The sequence below is a fragment of the Crassostrea angulata genome, chromosome 6 (genome assembly GCF_025612915.1).
Source record: "Crassostrea angulata isolate pt1a10 chromosome 6, ASM2561291v2, whole genome shotgun sequence".
Taxonomy (NCBI): Eukaryota; Metazoa; Mollusca; class Bivalvia; order Ostreida; family Ostreidae; genus Magallana; species Magallana angulata.
Genome location: NC_069116.1, coordinates 14,700,001 through 14,721,140, shown reverse-complemented (window position 1 = coordinate 14,721,140; position 21,140 = coordinate 14,700,001). Strand labels below are relative to the sequence as shown.

The 21,140-nt window shown below is 31.9% G+C and overlaps 3 protein-coding genes across 15 annotated transcripts in view; 1 reads left to right on the top strand and 2 right to left on the bottom strand.

The window, feature by feature from the left end:
• The window catches only part of LOC128187853 (kinesin-like protein KIFC3), a 36,062-nt gene extending 24,594 nt beyond the window's left edge, over positions 1-11,468 (bottom strand). For 2 of the 12 annotated variants that reach the window (XM_052858487.1, XM_052858500.1), the window contains exon 1: positions 79-1,250. In XM_052858487.1, the coding sequence (XP_052714447.1) occupies positions 79-94 (16 nt within the window). In that variant the 5' untranslated portion in view covers positions 95-1,250. Of the gene's footprint in view, positions 1-78; positions 1,251-2,297; positions 3,004-3,181; positions 3,213-3,380; positions 3,435-3,584; positions 3,603-3,649; positions 4,200-4,536; positions 4,758-4,970; positions 5,086-11,327 lie in introns of those variants that run through there. The other 10 variants (XM_052858489.1, XM_052858488.1, XM_052858490.1 and 7 more) reach the window with 10 other exon arrangements.
• A 5,253-nt stretch (positions 11,469-16,721) lies between these two features.
• Positions 16,722-19,308, bottom strand: LOC128187016 (casein kinase I). The gene has a single exon (XM_052857047.1). The coding sequence runs from the start codon at positions 19,158-19,160 to the stop codon at positions 18,189-18,191; it is 972 nt and encodes a 323-aa protein (XP_052713007.1). The 5' UTR covers positions 19,161-19,308; the 3' UTR covers positions 16,722-18,188.
• A 60-nt stretch (positions 19,309-19,368) lies between these two features.
• The window catches only part of LOC128187015 (lysophosphatidylcholine acyltransferase 2-like), a 16,531-nt gene continuing 14,759 nt past the window's right edge, over positions 19,369-21,140 (top strand). For both annotated transcript variants that reach the window (XM_052857041.1, XM_052857039.1), the window contains exons 1-2: positions 19,369-19,562; positions 20,814-20,956. In XM_052857041.1, the coding sequence (XP_052713001.1) occupies positions 19,458-19,562; positions 20,814-20,956 (248 nt within the window). In that variant the 5' untranslated portion in view covers positions 19,369-19,457. The remainder of the gene's footprint in view (positions 19,563-20,813; positions 20,957-21,140) is intronic.

Sequence of the window (21,140 nt, the reverse complement as noted above, 5' to 3'; positions counted from 1 at the left end):
CAATACATGTATTAAATCAAAGATACATAAATTAAGTTGACTGGTCTTCCATAAGAAAGTTGGAGAAAAGCTCAATACCAAATTTTCTAATCATCCTCTGGTCATGAAATCGAAAAAAATCCCATAAGTAACTGGTTTAAAACTTTATTCCTTGTGGTCACATTGAAAAGAATTGAACACCACAAAACACAAGCCAACACATTTGTAGAAACCTAGAATATCCTTGGAACAAGCACTTATAAAATTGTGGACCATTGCGATTAGGAACCGTAGCGCTCGAACAAAAGACAAGGTCCAAATTAGCCCTTCCTAATCTTTCAGTATAATGCCTTCTAAAGAGAATTTGTAATCCATGTTAATTACATTCAATTTTCCTCTTCTTTAAAAAAGAAAAGAAAACACTTAACATATGAAGTTTAAATGGATTAAAACTTACTCCTTGCTATATGTTTAAAAGTTTTTTGATTTCTGAATAGGTAAATGACATTGAGTGGTACAATTACAACAGAAATGAGATTTATCTCTATATATACACTCAACTGTTGTGCAATGATATTGACACAAGTTCCACAGTCACTCCCAAAGAGAAAAAAGACAAAGTTTACATTCATGTCCTACTCCTATTTGCAACTGTTGCTATTGTATGTACAAATCAAATAAATTACGGATTGTTACAAAGATTCCTTTATATCTGAAATTCAAACTTATATACCATGAACCCTGGCATCACATTAAATGACAAATTAGTGTCACATAAGGACACTTACCACACATGCATTTAAGTTTATAGCTACCCCCACCCCTTCCCTTTGTTAGTTTGAACCATGACATAATATGAAAAGTACAGTGGATCAAATCATTATAATCGGTCAGTGCTAAATTTTAGTAGAGTCTGTGGAAATCAATCACCAATTAATTAACATTCCAAATGAATTTATGCAAAAAGTTTGGCCTTCATGAATTTAGATCTAGATGATTATCAAAATAACTTACAAGAACTACTCTAACTTTAAACATCGGAGCAACCAGCCTGCGCATTCCAATTGAGTTGATATACTGTATATTTGCCACGGTTGCCTTTCAATATTATTTATATACAACACATAATAGTAAAGGTAGGGGATAAAACCATACCACATTGTCCACAAGTCAAAAATAATCAAATACCACCTGGGGAGGTCAATATTCGGGAAGGCCACTGAATACACTATTCTTTTCAAGAAATCAATTACAAAAATGCCCCCAGTGCAGGGGAAATATTTACTCCCCCCCCCCCCCCCCCCCAACAACAACCACTACCTGTAGAATACCTCTATTTGAATTTAGCTGTTACCAATGCAATAAATGGACGTCAATAATTTTTTTAATTCATGTATGACAATTAACAGATAAGTCTCTATTATTCAATAAAGAATTACCACATTGCAACATTTCCAGGAATGGAGAATTTCTGTATCTATAAGAGATCTGACGTTTCAATATCTGTCTCTTAAAAAGTAAACATTTTTGGCTTTGTTTTGTTTTTTTACTACTGGTAAACCTTCCCCAAGTTGTTACATATTCAACCTATTTTGTTTACCTGGGTGTTAAAAACCCTACCTGTTAATCCCCTCACTTCAAAGGTAGATCATCATGGATTAGGATTATGAACCTGTTCTTGGTTTCTTAATTCTTATGCAACTGAAAAACCTTGTTTGGAAATAAAAACAAAGTCATTTCTTTGAACCAAGTACCTTAGAGCTTTTAAAAATCTTGCCCTGGTATTACAAGTATTTTGGGGGTATTTGTGGTCACCAATGTTTACAACTAGTCTTGGAAACATTCTATTTATTACACACATTTATGGCATGTATTAAACATTATTAACCTACATGTGTGTAAATATTTTATAAATCAGATTATTTTTTTGGAGATCTCAAACCTATTGTCTTTCTGTGTTTCAAACTATTGTGAAACTACTGCCATACCTTATACATATCACAGAAACTGAACCCATTACATATAATTTGTACACACATGTATATAGAATTTCGTCTACTTAAATCTGCAGAAAAGGTGCTCATTTGATCAAGATAAACTGATAAAGCTGTTTTTTAAAATCTCCTATCTTTTACTGGAGTAAAAAAAAACTAGCTTGTTTATGGATTAAAATCAGATTTAAATTTTGATCATATCTAACTCAAGTATTAAAAACCAGAATCTGATTTAAATTTATAGAAATTATAATTTCTACCAAAAAAATGACTGTTTTTTTCATTTCAAAGCATTATTTTTATATATATACATGATATACAGACCTGTCAATTACAAAAGTTTCCAAGGACACATCGATAGCATTCTGTGTTTTATTTCACTTTCAATTAATTTTTTTATGATTTTTTTTTAAGTGCCGCTCAGCAACTGAAGCTATTATAAATCAATACCCACCATTATTTGAACAGCACAGGTAGCACTAGAGCAAGAAATATGTCTGTCAATGGAAAGTTACAATTCCATTTATTGACTGCCTGGCAGAAAAGTAACCACACACTCGTGTTTGACAATTTATTGTCCAATGCCAATTTTTTTAAACCTACCTTACAGATTCTGACTTTCTGATTCTTAAAGCAATGAGGTTTCTTTTTGATACACAATGTAGACCAGAGTTAAAACATGGAGAAATCAATACAGCAAGTATTATAATAAAAGTAAGCAAATTCTAACACCTTTTACCCCATGCCAAAGTACGAAAAAAAAAAATACATCTGTACCCAGTGTATGAGACCAAAATTTAGGATATTTTTTTCCTAAGCTGATATTTCTTCATGAAAATTTTCCCTATTGATTTTTTTCTCTCATTTCTCCCACACAAGTAGTTACATAAATCCTACCCTGAATAAAAACAACATTAACACTGCAAATGCTGCAGCATACATTATTCTCTTGGCAACTAATGATTAGCTACTTTCGATCCATTTTTATTTTAATAAACTTGGTCTGTATAAGATTAATGCTTTTGCATTTTTCAATTTAACAAAATGCTTCCACTGGTTAATGTAAATGTTTCATTTTTCTTATCAAAAGAATTGACCAGCAGTATTGAAACATCATTCAAAGCAAACTCTTTTCGATTCCTTACTGTTCTGTTGATAAACCCAAAACATAAGATATTATACAAAATGTGTAAGGAAAATGCAAATACCTTTCTTCTAAGCAGGAACACCTTGAAATCTCTACAAGAAAATGATATGCATTACCCAATATTCACAAACTGTATCTCCATATACAATATAGATGACAGATCTGACAGTGTTATTGAGTTACATTTTTACATTATTTCATGCACTTGATTTTTTTGGAATAGCTTCCATTATAGAAGATGTTATAGATATAAGAATTACCTTATAATCAAGTGAACATAGGAGAGGTTCATGTATTAGTGTCGATCCCCACACCTGAAATGAAATAAAAGTACCTGTATGTGCATAAGCTGAAAAGAAGATTCTTTAGACTCTTACCCACTAACTGCCCCTTTAGTTTGTATACATCGCTACATTGAATAAAACATGTATCTTTAAGGATTAAAATAAAATACATGAACATACAACAAATCAATTCATTCAAATCCTCTCTTTCTCTAAATACAAACACAATAGTCTCCCTTTCTCACCTGTTCTTTTCTAAGTTTCAATAGCACTAAAATATTCATTTAAACTCTGTGTTTTTCAATGCTTAAATCCACACTCCAAATGTAATTTGATACATGTATGCAATCCACTCTTCATATTCCGTTTTTCTCTTTAAATGTGCCTTACTGATCAATACACACTGTTAGAAAGCAATACACTAGTCCCACCGCTGGACATTTTACCCCAATCATCTTCTGTTTTCTGGAGAAGTTTATAATGTTTATACCTGCATACATTTGATATGATCCCTAAGTCATATACTTCTGATAGATCATTAAAAACCTTTTTCACAAAATCTCTTTATTTCGATGTGCATAATAAATACCTTGATTTGTGATCAATTATCATTCTCTAAAAACTCAATCAATAATCATTATTTAAAAACATGTTAAAGCGGCTTAAATATCTTCACTAATTTTGGTAATGTTGGTAATAAGTGTTATATACTTTGCTACATACCAGGTATTTGGTTTTTAAATAATATAACTTAATATTCTACATTGGTTACAGCATATTTAAAGAGTTTTTAAAAATGATTTTATCAATAAAATTTCTTTGCTATTTGTTTTTTATTTAATCCAATTAATATCAAAACTATAATGTAAGACCACAGTCGTTTGCCATATGACATGAAAACTATTACAGTAATTAACTTCGATCAATCTAAAATAAAAAAAGAAAATCTCACCAGTTTTTACCCCCAAAACATGTTGAGTAAATGCCTCTCAATTTCTTTTTTAAACCCTCAACTCAATATTCCAATAGATACTTCTCACACACAGACGCAAATCAGATTTAGTGAGACTTCATGGTGTTTTAAGACATGTACAGTGTTCCTGAGCTATTTTGACTTGACTTTTTTAGTTACCTTATTACAGCAAATCACAGCGAGAGATTTGATCCGGTTATAACAACAATAAGACATTTAACTTTTTCTGTATCCTTCTGAAGTCTTTACCCTTTGTGAATTTGACAAACATTGGCTGGCCCTGATCTGCTTATAGAATACAATTGCAGGTCTGCACTTGCAATTCAATTCTTTTTTTATTTAAAATAAATATATACATCTTTTTATTGACCAGAATTTTAAATAAGCTCTAAATTAGAATTTACCTGACAGATTTAAAGGTAAATTTGAATTAACGTAAAAAGATTTTTTTTTAATCTAAAAGATTAATAGAGTTATTTTAGACAAGAAGTTTTCAATCAATTCTTGAAACCGTAATTAAAAAAGTATGGAAAACCAAGTTGGGACTGATTGACTGAGAGACAAACAGTTGGAGATAAAGATTTAGGTCTCACCAGTTTAAATGAAAGGGAACAAAATAGTGGATAGTATAGCCGAGTGAAAGTATCTGGTCTAAGAACTCTTGTGTTCATTGATTGATGCAGGAGACTGTTGATCTTCGAATGTATCCTGCAACATATTTAACAATGCTTCATTGCCTTCTTAGTCATTAGTATTAAGGTAGACCTATACTCGGCACTAAATGGGCTCAATCATTAAAAGCTTAGCTTTAAATGATAAATATACATTCTAGCAATACATATACAAAAGAAAATATGTATGTTTACATGCTAGTTTGTTTGTTATCACCTCTCAGACGGGTGTACCCCCTTGCGAAAATTATTGACAATTATGAAATTTGCCAGACGTCCGTTTTTCCTAAAAATAATTACCAATTTTGGGAAAATTAGAACTGAACATACAAAATATAGTATAAATATTTATTTAAGCCATATCTCATCAATAATTTTGCGCAAATTTTTGTAAGTAAGTACGCTTTATGGACCTGATGTATCAAAATAGAATACAAAAAATGCAATGCTAGTATCGCGTTTGGTAATTAAGGTCTTCCGTTTCCAACGGAAGACCTTATAGTGATTGTAAGGTTTTTTATTATTATTTTTTTTTTTCCTTTTTTTTGTCCACAAGATTTCTCGGAGATGGCAGGATAGATTTTATTGAAATTTTCTGGAATGAGAGAGAATGATAATATCTCTAGGCGTTTTTTTCATTTTTTCAAAATTCATTTCCGATCGTCCGTTTCCTGTCCCGCATTGAAAAAGCTTGTCACCTAAGATCTCAAAAACGGTAAAGTTTTGAACACCCAAACTTTGTGGGATGATAGACCTATAGTTTTAGATGTGTTTAAACTATTTTGTTTTGTTCGTCGTAACTTCCAGTCGTCACCGGAAGCACTTCAAAAATTATTGTTTTTACGCATTGAATTTCTTTTCCATAGAATAAACTTAAAACTATAATTCTATACATAAGTTATCTATGCGATGTTATATCAACAAAAAAATTCTACTTCCGGTGAGATATCTCAATTATCTCAGGTAGCTTTTTTAAAACACATTTTGTACAAACGAGATCCCAGAAACTATAAATGATCAAATCATGAAACTTTCATGAATGATAGACATTTGATTGAAGATATGTTTAATCGGTTTCATTTTGTCTTCCGTCACTTCCGGTCCACACAGGAAGAGTTCAAACAAATCGAGCTGTTTATCAGTTTAACTTATTTCCATTGATATTTGTAGTGTGCTGGATGAGAAATGAAGTACAAAGGGCAAGTTTACAAGATATATTAAATACAATTTAGATTGAGCACTTCCGTTTGTCCGTTTCCTGTCCCGCGTTGAAAAAGCTTGTATCAACGAGATCTCAAAAACGGTAACGACTTGAACGATCAAACTTTGTGGGATGATAGACCCATAGCTGTAGATGTGTTCACACTATTTTGTTTTGTTCGTCGTAACTTCCGGTCGTCACCGGAAGCACTTCAAAATAACTACTTTTTCGCATAAAATTCTTTTTCCATAAAATAAATATATAAGTATAAATCTATGCATAGATTGTCTATGCGATGTTAACTCAACAAAAAAATTCTACTTCCGGTGAGATATCTCAAATATCTCAGGTAGCTTTTTTGAAACACATTTTGTACAAACGAGATCTCAGAAACTATAAGCGATCAAAGCACAAAACTTTTATGGATGATAGACATTTGATTGAAGATGTGTTTAACCGGTTTCGTTTTGTCTTCCGTCACTTCCGGTCCACACAGGAAGAGTTCAAACAAATCGAGCTGTTTATCAGTTTAACTGTTTTCCTTTGATATTTGTAGTGAAGTCGATGAACAATTAAGTAGAAAGGGCAAGTACAAAAATTTTTTTTTATTACAATTTACATTAAGCACTTCTGTTTGTCCGTTTCCTGTCCCGAGACAAAAAACCTTGATTCCTGGAGATCTCAAAAACGGTAACGACTTGAACGATCAAACTTTGTGGGATGATAGACCTATGTATGTACATGTGTTTACACTGTTTTGTTTTGTTCGGCGTAGCTTCCGGTCGTCACCGGAAGCACTTCAAAAATTTGTTTTATTCATTTTACATAAAATGAAAATATCAGTATACAATCTTACATATGTCATCTATATAATTTTAAATTGGCAAATAAATTTTACTTCCGGTGAGATATCTCAAATATCTCTATGTAGCTTTTCTTTTTACAAATTTGATGTCCGCAATATTTTCGTCATTGTAAGTGATTGAGACACGAATCTTTCATAGATTGTTTGATAGAATTTTGATTGGGGATGTGTTTAACGGGTTTAATTTTGTCAACTGTCACTTCCGGTTCTTACCGGAAGGGTTCAAACAAATCCTGTTTTTAACAAGTTTAGCTGACTTTCTTGGAATTTCATCTAGCCTGATAAACAGTGATGTACATTAAGCAAATGTACGAGAAATACCAGCTTTTGTTTTTATTAATCACTTTCGTTCGTCCGTTTCGGTCCCGAGACAAAAAATATTGTTTCAAAGAGATCTTAGATTTGGCAGAGCCGTGAACAACCAAACTTTGAGGAAAGATTGACTTATGATTGTACAAATGGTTAACATTTTTGTTTAGATCGGCGTTACTTCCGGTCGTCACAGAAAGTACTTCAAAAATTGATTTCTTTTTCATTCTCGTTGTTTTACATGTAAGTAACGTCTGGATATATCATTCACAATAATTATCATATCAACTTTTTTTTGCATGTAAGAGAAGCAATGTCTTACAGTTAAATTGATACATGTATATCAAAACGGAAGACCTTTTTGTTGCTTTTGCAACAAGTGTCTAGTTTTTTTACTATTTTATGGACTCAAACTTAAATTCATGGTGTTTATTCTATAGATTGACATCTTAGAAAAAAGATTTTGTAAATTAAATGATATGTTGACGGATTACTTTTCACGCTATAAGATCTAAACCAAGTAGACCCTGACGAAAAAATCCGTAAAAATCACATTTTGCTACAGTTTTCTGCCTATATCTGTCAACAATGTTAGATGTCATTTAAACATTAATTAATTGACGATTGATTAAAATCGAAATAGCTTCTGTCTCTAAATTTAAACCGGTTTTAGTAAAAGAAAAAAAAATTCGGGGGGGGGGGGGGGTCAAAATAAAGAAGATATAAGCATACCTGAGATCCTGGTTAATCAGAAACTTCGTTTTTCATTTTACTTAAACAGAATCGAGTTTCTCAACATGTATCATTTCTATTTCTCATAGAATACATATATTACCGTTCTAATTGCTTATTATTGCCATTGTTTACAACAGCGATGTAGAGCAAAATCAATACCGGGTATCAAAAACGCTTTGTAAAAGTCGAACCAATATTGTAAAATCCGTATTATGACGTAGTGCGATACTCGGACTACTTTAATAATAGGTAAATTGATATAAGGATCTTTCACATCAAAAGACAATCAAATACAGAATTACACTTAATATTATTATTGATATGTGTGAGGCCATCCTTAAAAAAAAGTTTGTTTGAAACTGCTGCCTGTAGGTTTTTTAACCTAGGAGGGAGGGAATTATTTTTTCAAACTTGGACATGTTGGAAGTCCTTTATTTTTAGCAAATAAAATTTTATTAGCGGGGGTTTTTCAATGAGGTGGGAGGTAATTCCAAAAATAATAATTATTTTATTTTTTCATTATCTAGTAAGGGCATTGAATGGTATCAGCTCTGATACACATTTAGGACTTTATAGGCAGGACTGCATCTGCCACCTAAGGCTGTTTTACCTGGACCCTCAGGACCTAGATATCTCTGTCTTAAACTGACCCTTCGTGACAAGGGGCTATATTGCCCTCAAATCTTAACTTTAAAAAATCACTTTCAGTTTTGAATGTATAATAAATGGTTAAAAAATTGTTTAAAATAGTATTTTTTAAAGTACATGGTTACCGAACAATACACAAAGCTGCCTCTGAAAATGTTTGAATTTAGATTGTTAAAATTGAGAGGAAAAAATATCGGTATGACTTGTTTGTAACAGCTTGATCAACAACAAATTTCTTTAAAATCTAGAATTTTTTTCTAAATTCCAGTGAAAGAATTTAATGTTATGATACTACATAGGAGGAAATCTCTATCTCAATATCCTTGAATTCTAGAATGTATATTTATTTGCATAAATATATATCCCCTCCTGAATAACATCAAACAATGATGGTATGTCAAATAAGTCAGACAACTCCCATAATGACGAACACATACTTATAATTAATACTGTAAAAAATCATATTAATTTCATTAAAGAATTAAGAATAATATTTGATTTTAAATACGATGTGATAATGTGTATATCCATATAGTCTCACTATTGCCACGCTTCTAGCTACTGGGTAGTGGGTATATTAAAGTAGTCCGAGTATCGCACTACGTCATAATACGGATTTTACAATATTGGTTCGACTTTTACAAAGCGTTTTAGATACCCGGTATTGATTTTGCTCTACATCGCTGTTGTAAACAATGGCAATAATTAGCAATTAGAACGGTAATATATGTATTCTATGAGAGATAGAAATGATTAATGTTGAGAAACTCGATTCTGTTAAGGTAAAATGAAAAACGAAGTTTCAGATTAACCAGGATCTCATGTATGCTTATATCTTCTTTGTATTGATGCCCCCCCCCCACCGAAATTTTATTTTTCTTTTACTAAAACCGGTTTAAATTTAGAGACAGAAGCTATTTAGAATTTAATCAATCGTCTATTAATTAATGTTTAAATGATATCTAACATTGTTGACAGATCTAGGCAGAAAACTGTAGCAAAATGTGATTTTTACGGATTTTTTCGTCAGGGTCTACTTGGTTTAGAGCTTATAGCGTGAAAAGTAATCCGTCAACATATCATTTCTTTTACCAAATCTTTTTTCTAAAATGTCAATCTATAGAATAAACACCATGAATTTAAGTTTGAGTCCATAAAATAGTAAAAAAATTACCAAACACGATACTAGCATTGCATTTTTTGTATTCTATTTTGATACATCAGGTCCATAAAGCGTACTTACTTACAAAAATTTGCGCAAAATTATTGATGAGACATGGCTTTCATAAATATTTATACTCTATTTTGTATGTTCAGTTCTAATTTTCCCAAAATTGGTAATTATTTTTAGGAAAAACGGACGTCTGGCAAATTTCATAATTGTCAATAATTTTCGCAAGGGGGTACACCCGTCTGAGAGGTGATAACAAACAAACTAGCATGTAAACATGCATATTTTCTTTTGTATATGTATTGCTAGAATGTATATTTATCATTTAAAGCTTAGCTTTTAATGATTGAGCCCATTTAGTGCCGAGTATAGGACTACCTTAAGTAAACCCTTTAGCTCAGTGGATATTAAAGCATTGGTTTTTAAACTGATGGGTCTAGCATTTGGCAAGGCCTTTGTAAGGGATAGAAATCTCAAAAGAAAAGGGGGATGTAATAGTATTTTACTTTATAATGGCCCGTGACTGTCACACTCCTACCATGCCTACTGAAGCACAAATTAATGGGTTAACCATTTAGCTTTGTTAGTACTACAACTTCCCAAGACAAGAGTTTCTCGGGGGCGTCGGGTGGTATTTTATATTAGGCGGTGTACATATATGTGTTAATCCCTCCCGTTTGAAATTGGAATGCAGACATTATTTGTTAGAAGTAATTAAGCTGTTAAAGATATTTCAAGTAGTTTCAGTACTTCTATTGTACTATGACTTGTATGCTCAGATATTGTAAAAATTTCAATAGTGGATTATAACTTACAAACTATATCATCCTCACAAAGTCAGCAGTCCTGACATTCCATTTGAGCCTTAATTTAAAAAAAAAAAATCATATTTCGCAAAATTATTCATGCAGCCACCGTTGCCCCTGCCCCGACGCCTTTGTTTCAGATTCGGACCTCTCCTCCCACAAAGTTTTGCAAGAAGAGCTACTAGGTGCAGATCTGAAACCTATGACCATGATGACTTGGGAAAATATATACTACAGGATGGCCATTGCTAATTAAGCTAAAATTCAGTATGTACGTCCCTGATTATAATTTACTCTATAATTACATTATCATGATTATGATTTAAACAGTTAAATAGACCTATAAATATATACTTGCACAAATTCAAAATATTTTCAACAACCAGTTACAATAACATAAACAAAAAAATATTTTGCTGCCTTTTTTATCTGTTTTGAGGTCCTACCATTAAAAATAGAACTGATGCAAGTGATTTATAAATCTTTTTACTCTACTAAGATCGAGCAATTTTAATCTTATCTGTTGAACTCAGCGAACACCTACCACAGCACGATCTTTATATTAGGAATGATCAGAATATCACATACGTTTTTCCGAAGCACTGGAAGTTAAAATCATTGGGACATTTCTATGCCAGTATGGTGTTTAAATTTCCCGAAAATGTTTGTCATTCGGGCGACCATTGGTTGATTTCTTTGGTAAATGACAAAACCCGACATGATATAAAGGATCCGGAATAGAATCGCAAAGAAGCCTACTTATGAATTACGAATTTTGGTGAAAGATGTATAATAAATGAAAGAAAGCAATCCAACAACCATTGCTATGCGGGAATGCTGTTTAAGGTAGTACAAAACAGGTAAACTAAAATTTTCATACTGTAGTATAGGTTTTTTTTTTCCTGAAAATTTATCTATTTCATGTAAAATTTGAAAAAAAAATCCTACCAGACAACTTTTTCTCAAACCGCCTCAAACCACAGGGACCTTACGTTATAATTTTTTTGTCATAATAAAAATAAATACCATATTCCTAATAATACAGGTGCATAATTACGTATAGGGTATTTGTTTTTAATTACGACAAAAATTAATAAGTCAGGTGCCTGTGCCTCAAACCTACCATCTGAATCTTCTTTCAGTGGAGTGTATAATGCAGAAGCTATTGTTAGGATTTACTTTGCGAATAAGTTACTTTTTAAGATTTAGCAAATGTTTGTACTGCTACATGTATTTATTACTTCCAGACATTGAAATGTGTTCTAACCACAGGCAACTAACGTTATACATTTTTGTCATAGTAAAAATGAATATCCTATACCTAACAATACACGAGGTGCATGTGGTTCTAACTGGTAACTTACGGTAAATTTTGATGTAATATAATGTAAAAAAAAAAGCTATTTTAAACCATCTTTTTAGACTAAAATTTGCAACACTTATCGGTCTCAAAAAGAAATTGTATCGATCAAATGTGAATAATTAACATTTAGCAGTAGGATTGTAATGACCCCGTAATTAAAGAAATATATATCAAAATAATGAAAATTTTAACGTGGGTTTTATATAAATTGGGGTTTAATTAAGTATATTTTACGGAGGTGAAAATTAATAAAAATCCTAAATGACGTCATCATATTTGACTGTTGACCTTTTGATTGACCTTGAAATTTGATGGGCAAATAGTCTGAACACTGGCAATGGTTCTGTCCAATTTCAGGTCTTTACTATGAACGGAACACATGTACAAGTTATAAACACATTTTTAAATGATACAAGGTTTAATTTCACAAATATCAAATGAACACCATTGAAATGTAGTTTCAAAATAATCAAAATACGCAACCTTAATTTTTTTCTGCCTTGAGTAATTGATGGGTAAGATATTAATGGATTTAAATTATATTTTACATAATATTTAGCCTTTTTTTATTTGGCGTTTTCCACTAATAATTTATTGATCGTTAAAATCGTTTGATGAAGTATTTTCTTGGGATATGTGGACCTCCTATGAAATAACAGCTATTTCTATTGCTCTTGAGATCATTCATACTAATCTTATCTCGAGAGTAAGGATGTATAGCATTTTTTTATTATGCAAATAAAAATATACTGTATATAATTGTAGTGAAATCAAATTGTGATGTCAATTTTATTTTTGGATATCTACTTTTTAAATAAGAAGATGGGTGGATAAGGCGTGTAAAATGCCCATACGCGGTTGGACAGGCTACTAAAAAATTAAAGTATCAACAAATCTGATGGGTTATTTTTAAATCATTTAAAACAATATATATTCAACGAATCATTGATTTGTAACCTGTAGGTATGTTCAATACTTGGAATATGTTGACTCAAACAGGCGTATACGTATCAAAACCTGCAAATATTGTCTTTTTTTAGAACTTTAAGGCATTTTCTTTTATAGAGTGGGTCTATGCTCCATATTTTTCTCATAGTCTAATTAAGGTCTAATGGAAAACAAACCGATTTCAATCAAGAAAAACGTGGAGAGATGACCCACTATACATTAAAAATATCATTTTGTATCCCAACAACTGAACGTATTGAAAAAATAATACTATTGAAAAAATAATAATATTGAAAATAATAATAGTCCGGTAATTCGTGACCTTAGTCACACATAATATTTAAAAAGCAGCCTTTGTTGTGTCTGAAATGGCTCAGTGGTTAGAGTACCTGGCATAAGATAACCGTATATATCTAGGGTTTTTATGTTACGGGTTCGATACCACCAAAATTTCCGACAATATTTTTTTTCTTATTTTTTGTTAAATATATTAAAAACTGACTATAGTTAGAAATTTTGCTTTTGCAAAGTTGTATTATAATAGTTTTGAATAGATTTAATTGGGGAAAAATAAATTCAAAATTGTATTTCACTACTAAACCGAATGGGCATTTGCGCCATCTTATTTCCCCATCTTCGTTAAAACTGTGCCGGTTTTCTCTTTTAATCGAAAACAAAGTCGTTATAAATCTGCTACAGATCGAAGGTTGTAAACATGGAAACAGTTAAAATCTTTTCAATATAAGTGAAAATGACATCTCTCTCTCTCTCTCTCTCCCCTCTCTCTCTCTCTCTCTCTCTCTCATATTAGCAAGTGATCTTAATTAATTTATTTTAAACTATTTACTATTAAAAATTTTTAAGCAAAATTTTTTGAACTCGTGACAAACATGTGTTTTCTGTATTTTTAGCTATTACGCCAAATGATGATGTTAAGTAAAATGACGCAATTTGATAACCAGGCGATGTGTCGGAAATGAGCATGAATAATATAGTTATTATTGTACTTCTTTTATCAAATCGTGACTTCGAAACAGCGATATAGTTGAGGCGTACGTGCTACATGATTGATTTTGCCAAATGCAAACGATCTTGGATCGAATGGTCTTTTCAATTCAATAAAAGCTTAAGAATAACCAAAATATTATTTTGACGTAATAACCTTCATATTTTTCGGTTTTTTAAAATTAGTTTACATATTGCATAATTGTTATTTAGTTTACTAAAAGTCAAACAAAAATATTTGTTTTTTTAATGGAAACAAAATCGTTATAAATCTGCTACAAAAGATTGTAAACATGGAAACCTTTTTCCATTCGATATAAGTGAAAATGATTCTCTCTCTCTCTCTCTCTCTCTCTCTCTCTCTCTCTCTCTCTTTCTCTCTCTCATTGTTGCCGTGTACCGAGAACATGTACATGTTTCATTGACTCGTGGCTGGTGTTTATTTCCGCAGGCTTACGCATATGTCGTTAACTGAGTGAATGGATCGACAAAAGTAATATGCAGTAAAAGATAATTCTAATTCGAAATATATATGTGTAGAACTGACCCTCTCCTCTGATTATTGTTTTTTGTAAGGGGGGGGGGGGTCAAATAAAGAATTGTTTTTATTCTTATATATGTACTTAATTTGTGCTGAATAATTTCCTAAACTGATTGGTGTTTGGAAGCGTATATAAGAATAACTGGATCTATCCAATGATGGTCCGGCATTTTTACAGAGCCGTAAAGGGGGATGGAGTGATCTAGTGTGACCATCGTAACTGGGTTACTCTGAAACCATGCGCGGGTCTAGAAGGGGTCTCTGTGTGAGTGGGGGGGGGGGGGGGTTGTTTCAGACTTCTTATTCCCAATTGGAACAGAGGAGACGATAAACTTTCAAATGTAGAAAACAGGATTTTATATTGGTTGGTATGCGTTGTTTGAATGTTTCAAATGTTCTGTCATGCTGTATATTTTGAATTTACTGAATGGGTGTAAATAAAAAATTTACAGCATGACAAAGTTGTCATGTTCTAAATTTTGTATTTAACCCATCCAGTAAATTCAAAATTTACAACATGACAGTTCTCCCTCTTCAGTTAAAAACATGCATGGCAGTTAAATATGGCGTTTTTATCTTTAATTACAATATAATATGACTTATAGGCATTAATGGGTCTATAGACTCCATAATAAAAATACATTGCATTTTTAAAATGTATACGCTTGCAATTCCTTTATAAACATTAATTTTTGGAATTTTACTTCTTTCAATAACGGAATTCTTCAGAAGCTACGGAAGCCCTGGGAGGACATCGACTAACAGGGCTCATTACAATTAAGCAAGGCAATATCTTCCCAGGGCTTCAATAGGATTTTGTTTAGAAAATATCAAATTTTCCACATTATACGGTATACAAGATTGCTACACAACACAATATTATAATAAATGATCTTGATCTGTACAACATATATCCATAGGCTGGCATCGGGATTATATGGGAGCATATGATGTATATAATGCTAAAAAAACTGTATATAGACGACCCAGGAAAAAAATATGTATATAAATGTATCAGCAAACACAGCACTGTATTATGCTTGTAATCTGAAGCACATTAATGATTTCGAAGTAAGACATGTGTATATTCATCCTGGGTACGGAGGAATTGACTGAAATAAAGCTCTAATATCATCATAACGCAGAAATAATGACACTGTGTTCCTGAATTTGTTGCATAGGCCTCTTTCTATTGATCACTATTTTTCTTTTCAGAATTAACAATCATGATATCTTAGCAAAAGATGTTTCCACCCAAGATTAAACTAATGACTGACAAAGAATACCTTACAAGCCTTGCTTTGTTTTCCGTTTAAAAATGTCAAGATTCAAAATGAATATTTTGTCTCATTTTGTTTGATCATGACCTTTATAACACAGCATCCATTTATGTTAAAACACAGCACCCGTTCTGACATCATACACTGTCACTGAATGCAAATAATTTAGAAAAATAGATACAAACTATATTAATTAAATAAATTTTCCATAAATTCAATTTAAATCAAAAATAATCCAACAGGTACAGGGTGCGAATTAAGGATCAAAAAGGTTTTAAAGCGGTTCTTTAAAAGTAATTCCATGTCCTTTATTATATTATGCTTTGTTACGTGTTTCAATAAACGGTATAGGTGATAGTGCATAGTAGGTTTACTCTGCAGTAATAATTGTATTTGCATTCTCCATTTCTATCAGAGCTTGTATTTCAACAATCTACAAGTGGCTTAAAGTTTAATGCATACCTGAACAATTAATTTCTATCTCTTCTACCAAGTATAAGAACAATTGTCTGGCCAGTCTAAATTCAATCTTTGAAAGCAAGTTCAGATGGCCACATGTCAGATTGGTTGGTACATTTTCAGAATGTTCAAGGTAGAATTTGCCTAAAATATTTGAAACAAAAATTTCCTTGAAGTTATATTTGAGTAAGCTATATAGGCTACATGTAACTGGTTTTGTCATCCTGTTTTTTTAAGGGTCAAAATGTCCCTAATTACGAGTACATGTATATATTTCTGGATATCCCTTCTCAGTCTAGCATTTCTAGCTTGAACATTTAGAATTATTTATATTAAGAACAATTCACCACACAGAGGATTTTATTGGACTCTGATATCTCAAACATTACATTTGTGTTCTAATTGATTGAATACATACAAATTCATTTTGTCTCCTCATACAAACAGCAACAGACAGATGAAATAAAACTTGTGTTAGCGCAAGTCCTAATTTACTTATACGTCATAAAAACAATGTTAAAAAAGCATCACAAGTGATGTCCTTGGTTTTAACTTTCAATGAAGGAAAAAATCTAAAAAGACTTATATATATTGTGGAAAAAAAATGAAGTAGATATCTACAAACTGTTTTTCATATATGTAAAACTACTAAGTTACAATACATAACTACATCAAATGATTCCTACTTGTGGGTGTTGACAACTAACTTTTTTCTGCAGATGTTAAGATTCAATAAATTATATGATGACAACAACTGTTATAAATGATTTAACATTTGACGTTTGTTAAACTTGTTTAACAAATAAACGGGAAAAAAAGTTATTAACAGAAAAAAGGACATTATAAATATATCATACATCATCATTCATCTACCCCTCTTTCTCTCCCTCACACAACACATACACACATCTACAGAGTTCCCTTAAACAAATATAGCATGAGTTACATATATCGCATTATCAGTTTACCACTTCATAAAAAAAATGTTAAAAATATTAAAGGAAAACAAAATCATCCTGCTATAAATGTTTATAAATTTCCAGGAAGAAACAGGTGACATGAAAATATGGACCACAAGACATTGACTATTTTAAACAATCCACTTCAAACCGAAATTTCACAGATATAAAAGCAAATAAATGTTCAAGTTAATACATTAATACATAGATAAAAAAATCTTATGTACATAATTTTAAAGTTGTACAATGTGTCTGAATTTTTTTGCCGGTGGGCACAATATTTCTATTGAAATATACAACATGAAATCATCAGTGTATAACACTGTTACAATTAGATAGCTCAGTATTAGAATTGTTTAATCCATAAATTTTTCAAAATAAATTCTGGGGAAAATACATTAAATAAGGTCTTTTCTTATATCTAAGCAATTCAAAAGAAAGTAAGAAAAATCAAATACTCATTCTTAAAATTTTAAAAGCACAGAAAGCATCTGCAGAATCCTGTACCAACAAAAAGCTCAATAAAGCACAAAGCTTTTACTACTTTTATAATTTTGAATTTACATCAAATTCATCCATTTCAACATTCATACAATACTACAGATCTTGACTCTCAAAACCGTTCTGTAATTCTTTTCCAATCATAATTCAAATGATCTCTACACTTAAACTTGTTTTTGTAATTTGTTTTCCATACCAGTTGAAAAAGAAAATACAGTTTTCAAATCAATCTAATCAAATTTGACAGAACATTACTCAGACATGTTAGTACATCATGAGCATTCTTTTATATCTATCACATCAAAGTTTCTCTTTTCCGTTAAGATTTCTTTTCCCATCAAATTAAACTTTAGCGGCCTGCGGTTGCAGCTGCAGTTGCTGTTGACTGGGCAACTTGTGCTGCTTTCTGTTTCAACATTGTCCAATCAAACGTGTAATCATACTGATAATTCAGGGTTCGGAAGAGAATTCGGAACAACTGTCGCAGATACATGTAATCTGGTGCCTCTTCAAAGCGCAGTCCACGGCAATAGTTCAAATACATGGCAAACTCTGCTGGGAAACCTTTGCACAAAACTTCAACAGGTGTGGACATCTTTTTCTCACTGATTTTTTCATATTTTTGTTTCTTTGTGTTGGCTTTAAGTCCTTGCCACGGTAAACTTCCACGATTGAAGTACATCAAAACGTATCCAAGGGATTCCATGTCATCTCTTCGACTTTGTTCAATACCTAAATGTGCATTGATACTTGCATATCGGGCAGTTCCAGTGAGATTTTTATCTTCTCTGTAAGCAATGTGTGTACGAGTACGGCTGTCTCGATACTTTTTGGCCAATCCAAAGTCGATCAGGAATACCTTGTTGCAATGACGTCCTATTCCCATGAGAAAGTTGTCAGGCTTGATATCCCTGTGGATGAAGTTCTTGTTGTGGACATACTCAATACGGCCTATCATTTGATCAGCAAGCATTAAAACGGTTTTCATTGTGAATCTGCGAGAACAGAAGTTGAATAGATCTTCCAGACTTGGTCCGAGGAGATCCATTACAAGGATATTGTAATCTTTTTCTTGGCCATACCAGCGAATATGGGGGATACCTACACCACCCTGAAGAATCTTGTACAGTTTACTTTCATACAGCAATTGAGGATGTCGAGCCTTTGTTGATTCAAGTTTCACAGCTACCTCTTCTCCGTTTGTTATGTTGATACCAAGATAAATGTCTCCGAAAGACCCACTGCCTATTTTCCTTACCAAACGATACTTTCCTCCCACCAAAAACTCGCTTTTCTGATTCGATCCGCCAGCGCTTTCCATGATGAAGAAATTTATCACAATATCTCTATACAACTATGAGAGAATGGGGGTTATTTTGGTCCCACAATATGGTATTTTTTTAGTTTGGCTCGGTTGCCATTTTGAGAGGGCTTGTCGTTGTCGTCGCAATAGATTACCCACAATTCCCGTTCCCACTCGACGGGTTAAAATCAAGAAATGCGCATGTCTGACCGGAAAAGATTGTACAAATAATTTAAACTTCCTGTGTAGAAGACAAGATGTGTTGACACTGAATAATTTCTTTGACTTTGCTGTTTCGTGTACTGATCTTGAAAAATGAAGCGCCCTGTTGTTGTGCCTCGTCAGGAATCCTTGATGTATCCAATTGTTAAAAATCCTTTTGTGCATAATCTTCAACTTAGCACTTTAGATATCGTTAGAGTAAGTTGAATTGTTGTAAGATATTTAATCATTCTTGATTTTTTTCTCTCATCAGCCACTTAGTGTCTGATTGAATGCGTAACTCGTGAGTAATTTAAGAAAATACAAATATATTTGACCCTGATTTCAATGTTTTTAAGTTTTTAGTTAATGATGTAAGAAAAAAAATTGAAGTACATATACTAGGTATCAGGAGAAAACGTACCCAATTCCTAGGGTACGTTTTCTCCAAGAGAGAATGTACCCAGGTACGTTAAATCATAAACATAATGTGAAACAGTTTTAAATACTATTTTACAGCATGAATATAGAGGGATGAGGAATACTGTAAATTCCTTATATATACGCGAGTACTTAATTCAGCGATCCCGCTGATTTGTATCAAATCGCGAGAATATAAAATCGCGAACGCTGAAATTTTCTCCTTATCTCTTATAGTTTTCATCTCTCAGAAAATAATGGCGAGATTTTAAAATCCGCGAAGGATGCTTCTCGCGATTTTACGCGGATATTAATTCCTCGTGTTTAATTAGGAATTTACAGTATATGAATTTTATAGTTAATTTTTTTTATTTGAGTCGGTTGCAAATTTATAGTATTTGGAAATATTAACTGGATCAGTTCATTAACTTCTTTGCCTTTACCTTTATTATATCTTTATACAGTAAAACAAGGTGCTTATAATGGATTGAGGTTTATAGCAAAGTGATTTTATCCCATGTTTCCCTTGACTTTATTACATGTTGTAAACTTGATGGAAATAATTACGCTTATAACGAAGTGAAGTCTCCCGTCCCTGACACTTTGTTATAAGCATGTTTTACTGTAATTATATGTTTCTACTTAGCAAATTTGAATTTATTTGATTTCTAGGAAATCTATATATTATTCGAAGTTCACATTTTCTCAAGGAAGGGTAGATGCAATGTGATGAACTCATTTAAAGTATTGTTGAAATCAAATTAAAAAAAAATGTGCAATTCTTTTAGAAGGTTGTTGCAAAGTTCTGAAGGATTTGTATATATGAAAAGTTACTTCAAAGTTCCTGCAACTTATTCTATTTTTTTTTTTTATTACTTCCTACTTTATTAAAGAATTTACTAAGCTATGTTACCTATAATATAACATATGCCTTTTATTCAGTGGCCAATGTGTACACTTATGTAAATACTAAATATTATACAAGGGTACATGAAATATGTTTCTTTAATCACGACTAATTTAATTGTTCTTAATCTTTTGAAATTTCAGATTGTGTTTATGTCCATTACCATAGCACCAGTGAGGTTAGTGTCCCTGGCCCTGTTATTTGGGCTTGCCTGGCTTTTAGCAGCCATTTCACTGGCCTACAGAACTCCAGAGGAAAAGAAAAAGCCATTAGAAGGATGGAGAAAGTAAGTGTGTTTTTTTTAATAACTATGATAATTTTTAAATTTATAGATAATCCAAACAGGTTATTGAATTGTGACTGTTTTAGTGTTTTTTATATCATTGCAAATTATGAGGATAACTACATGTTTGACAGTGTAGTATTAGAAGTCTTCTGTATGCAGCATTTGATAAAAAGAACAAGAAAAT

Excerpts from the sequence above, each read along its gene's own strand:
- LOC128187016 (XM_052857047.1), bottom strand. The coding sequence starts at position 19,160 with ATGGAAAGCGCTGGCGGATCGAATCAGAAAAGCGAGTTTTTGGTGGGA.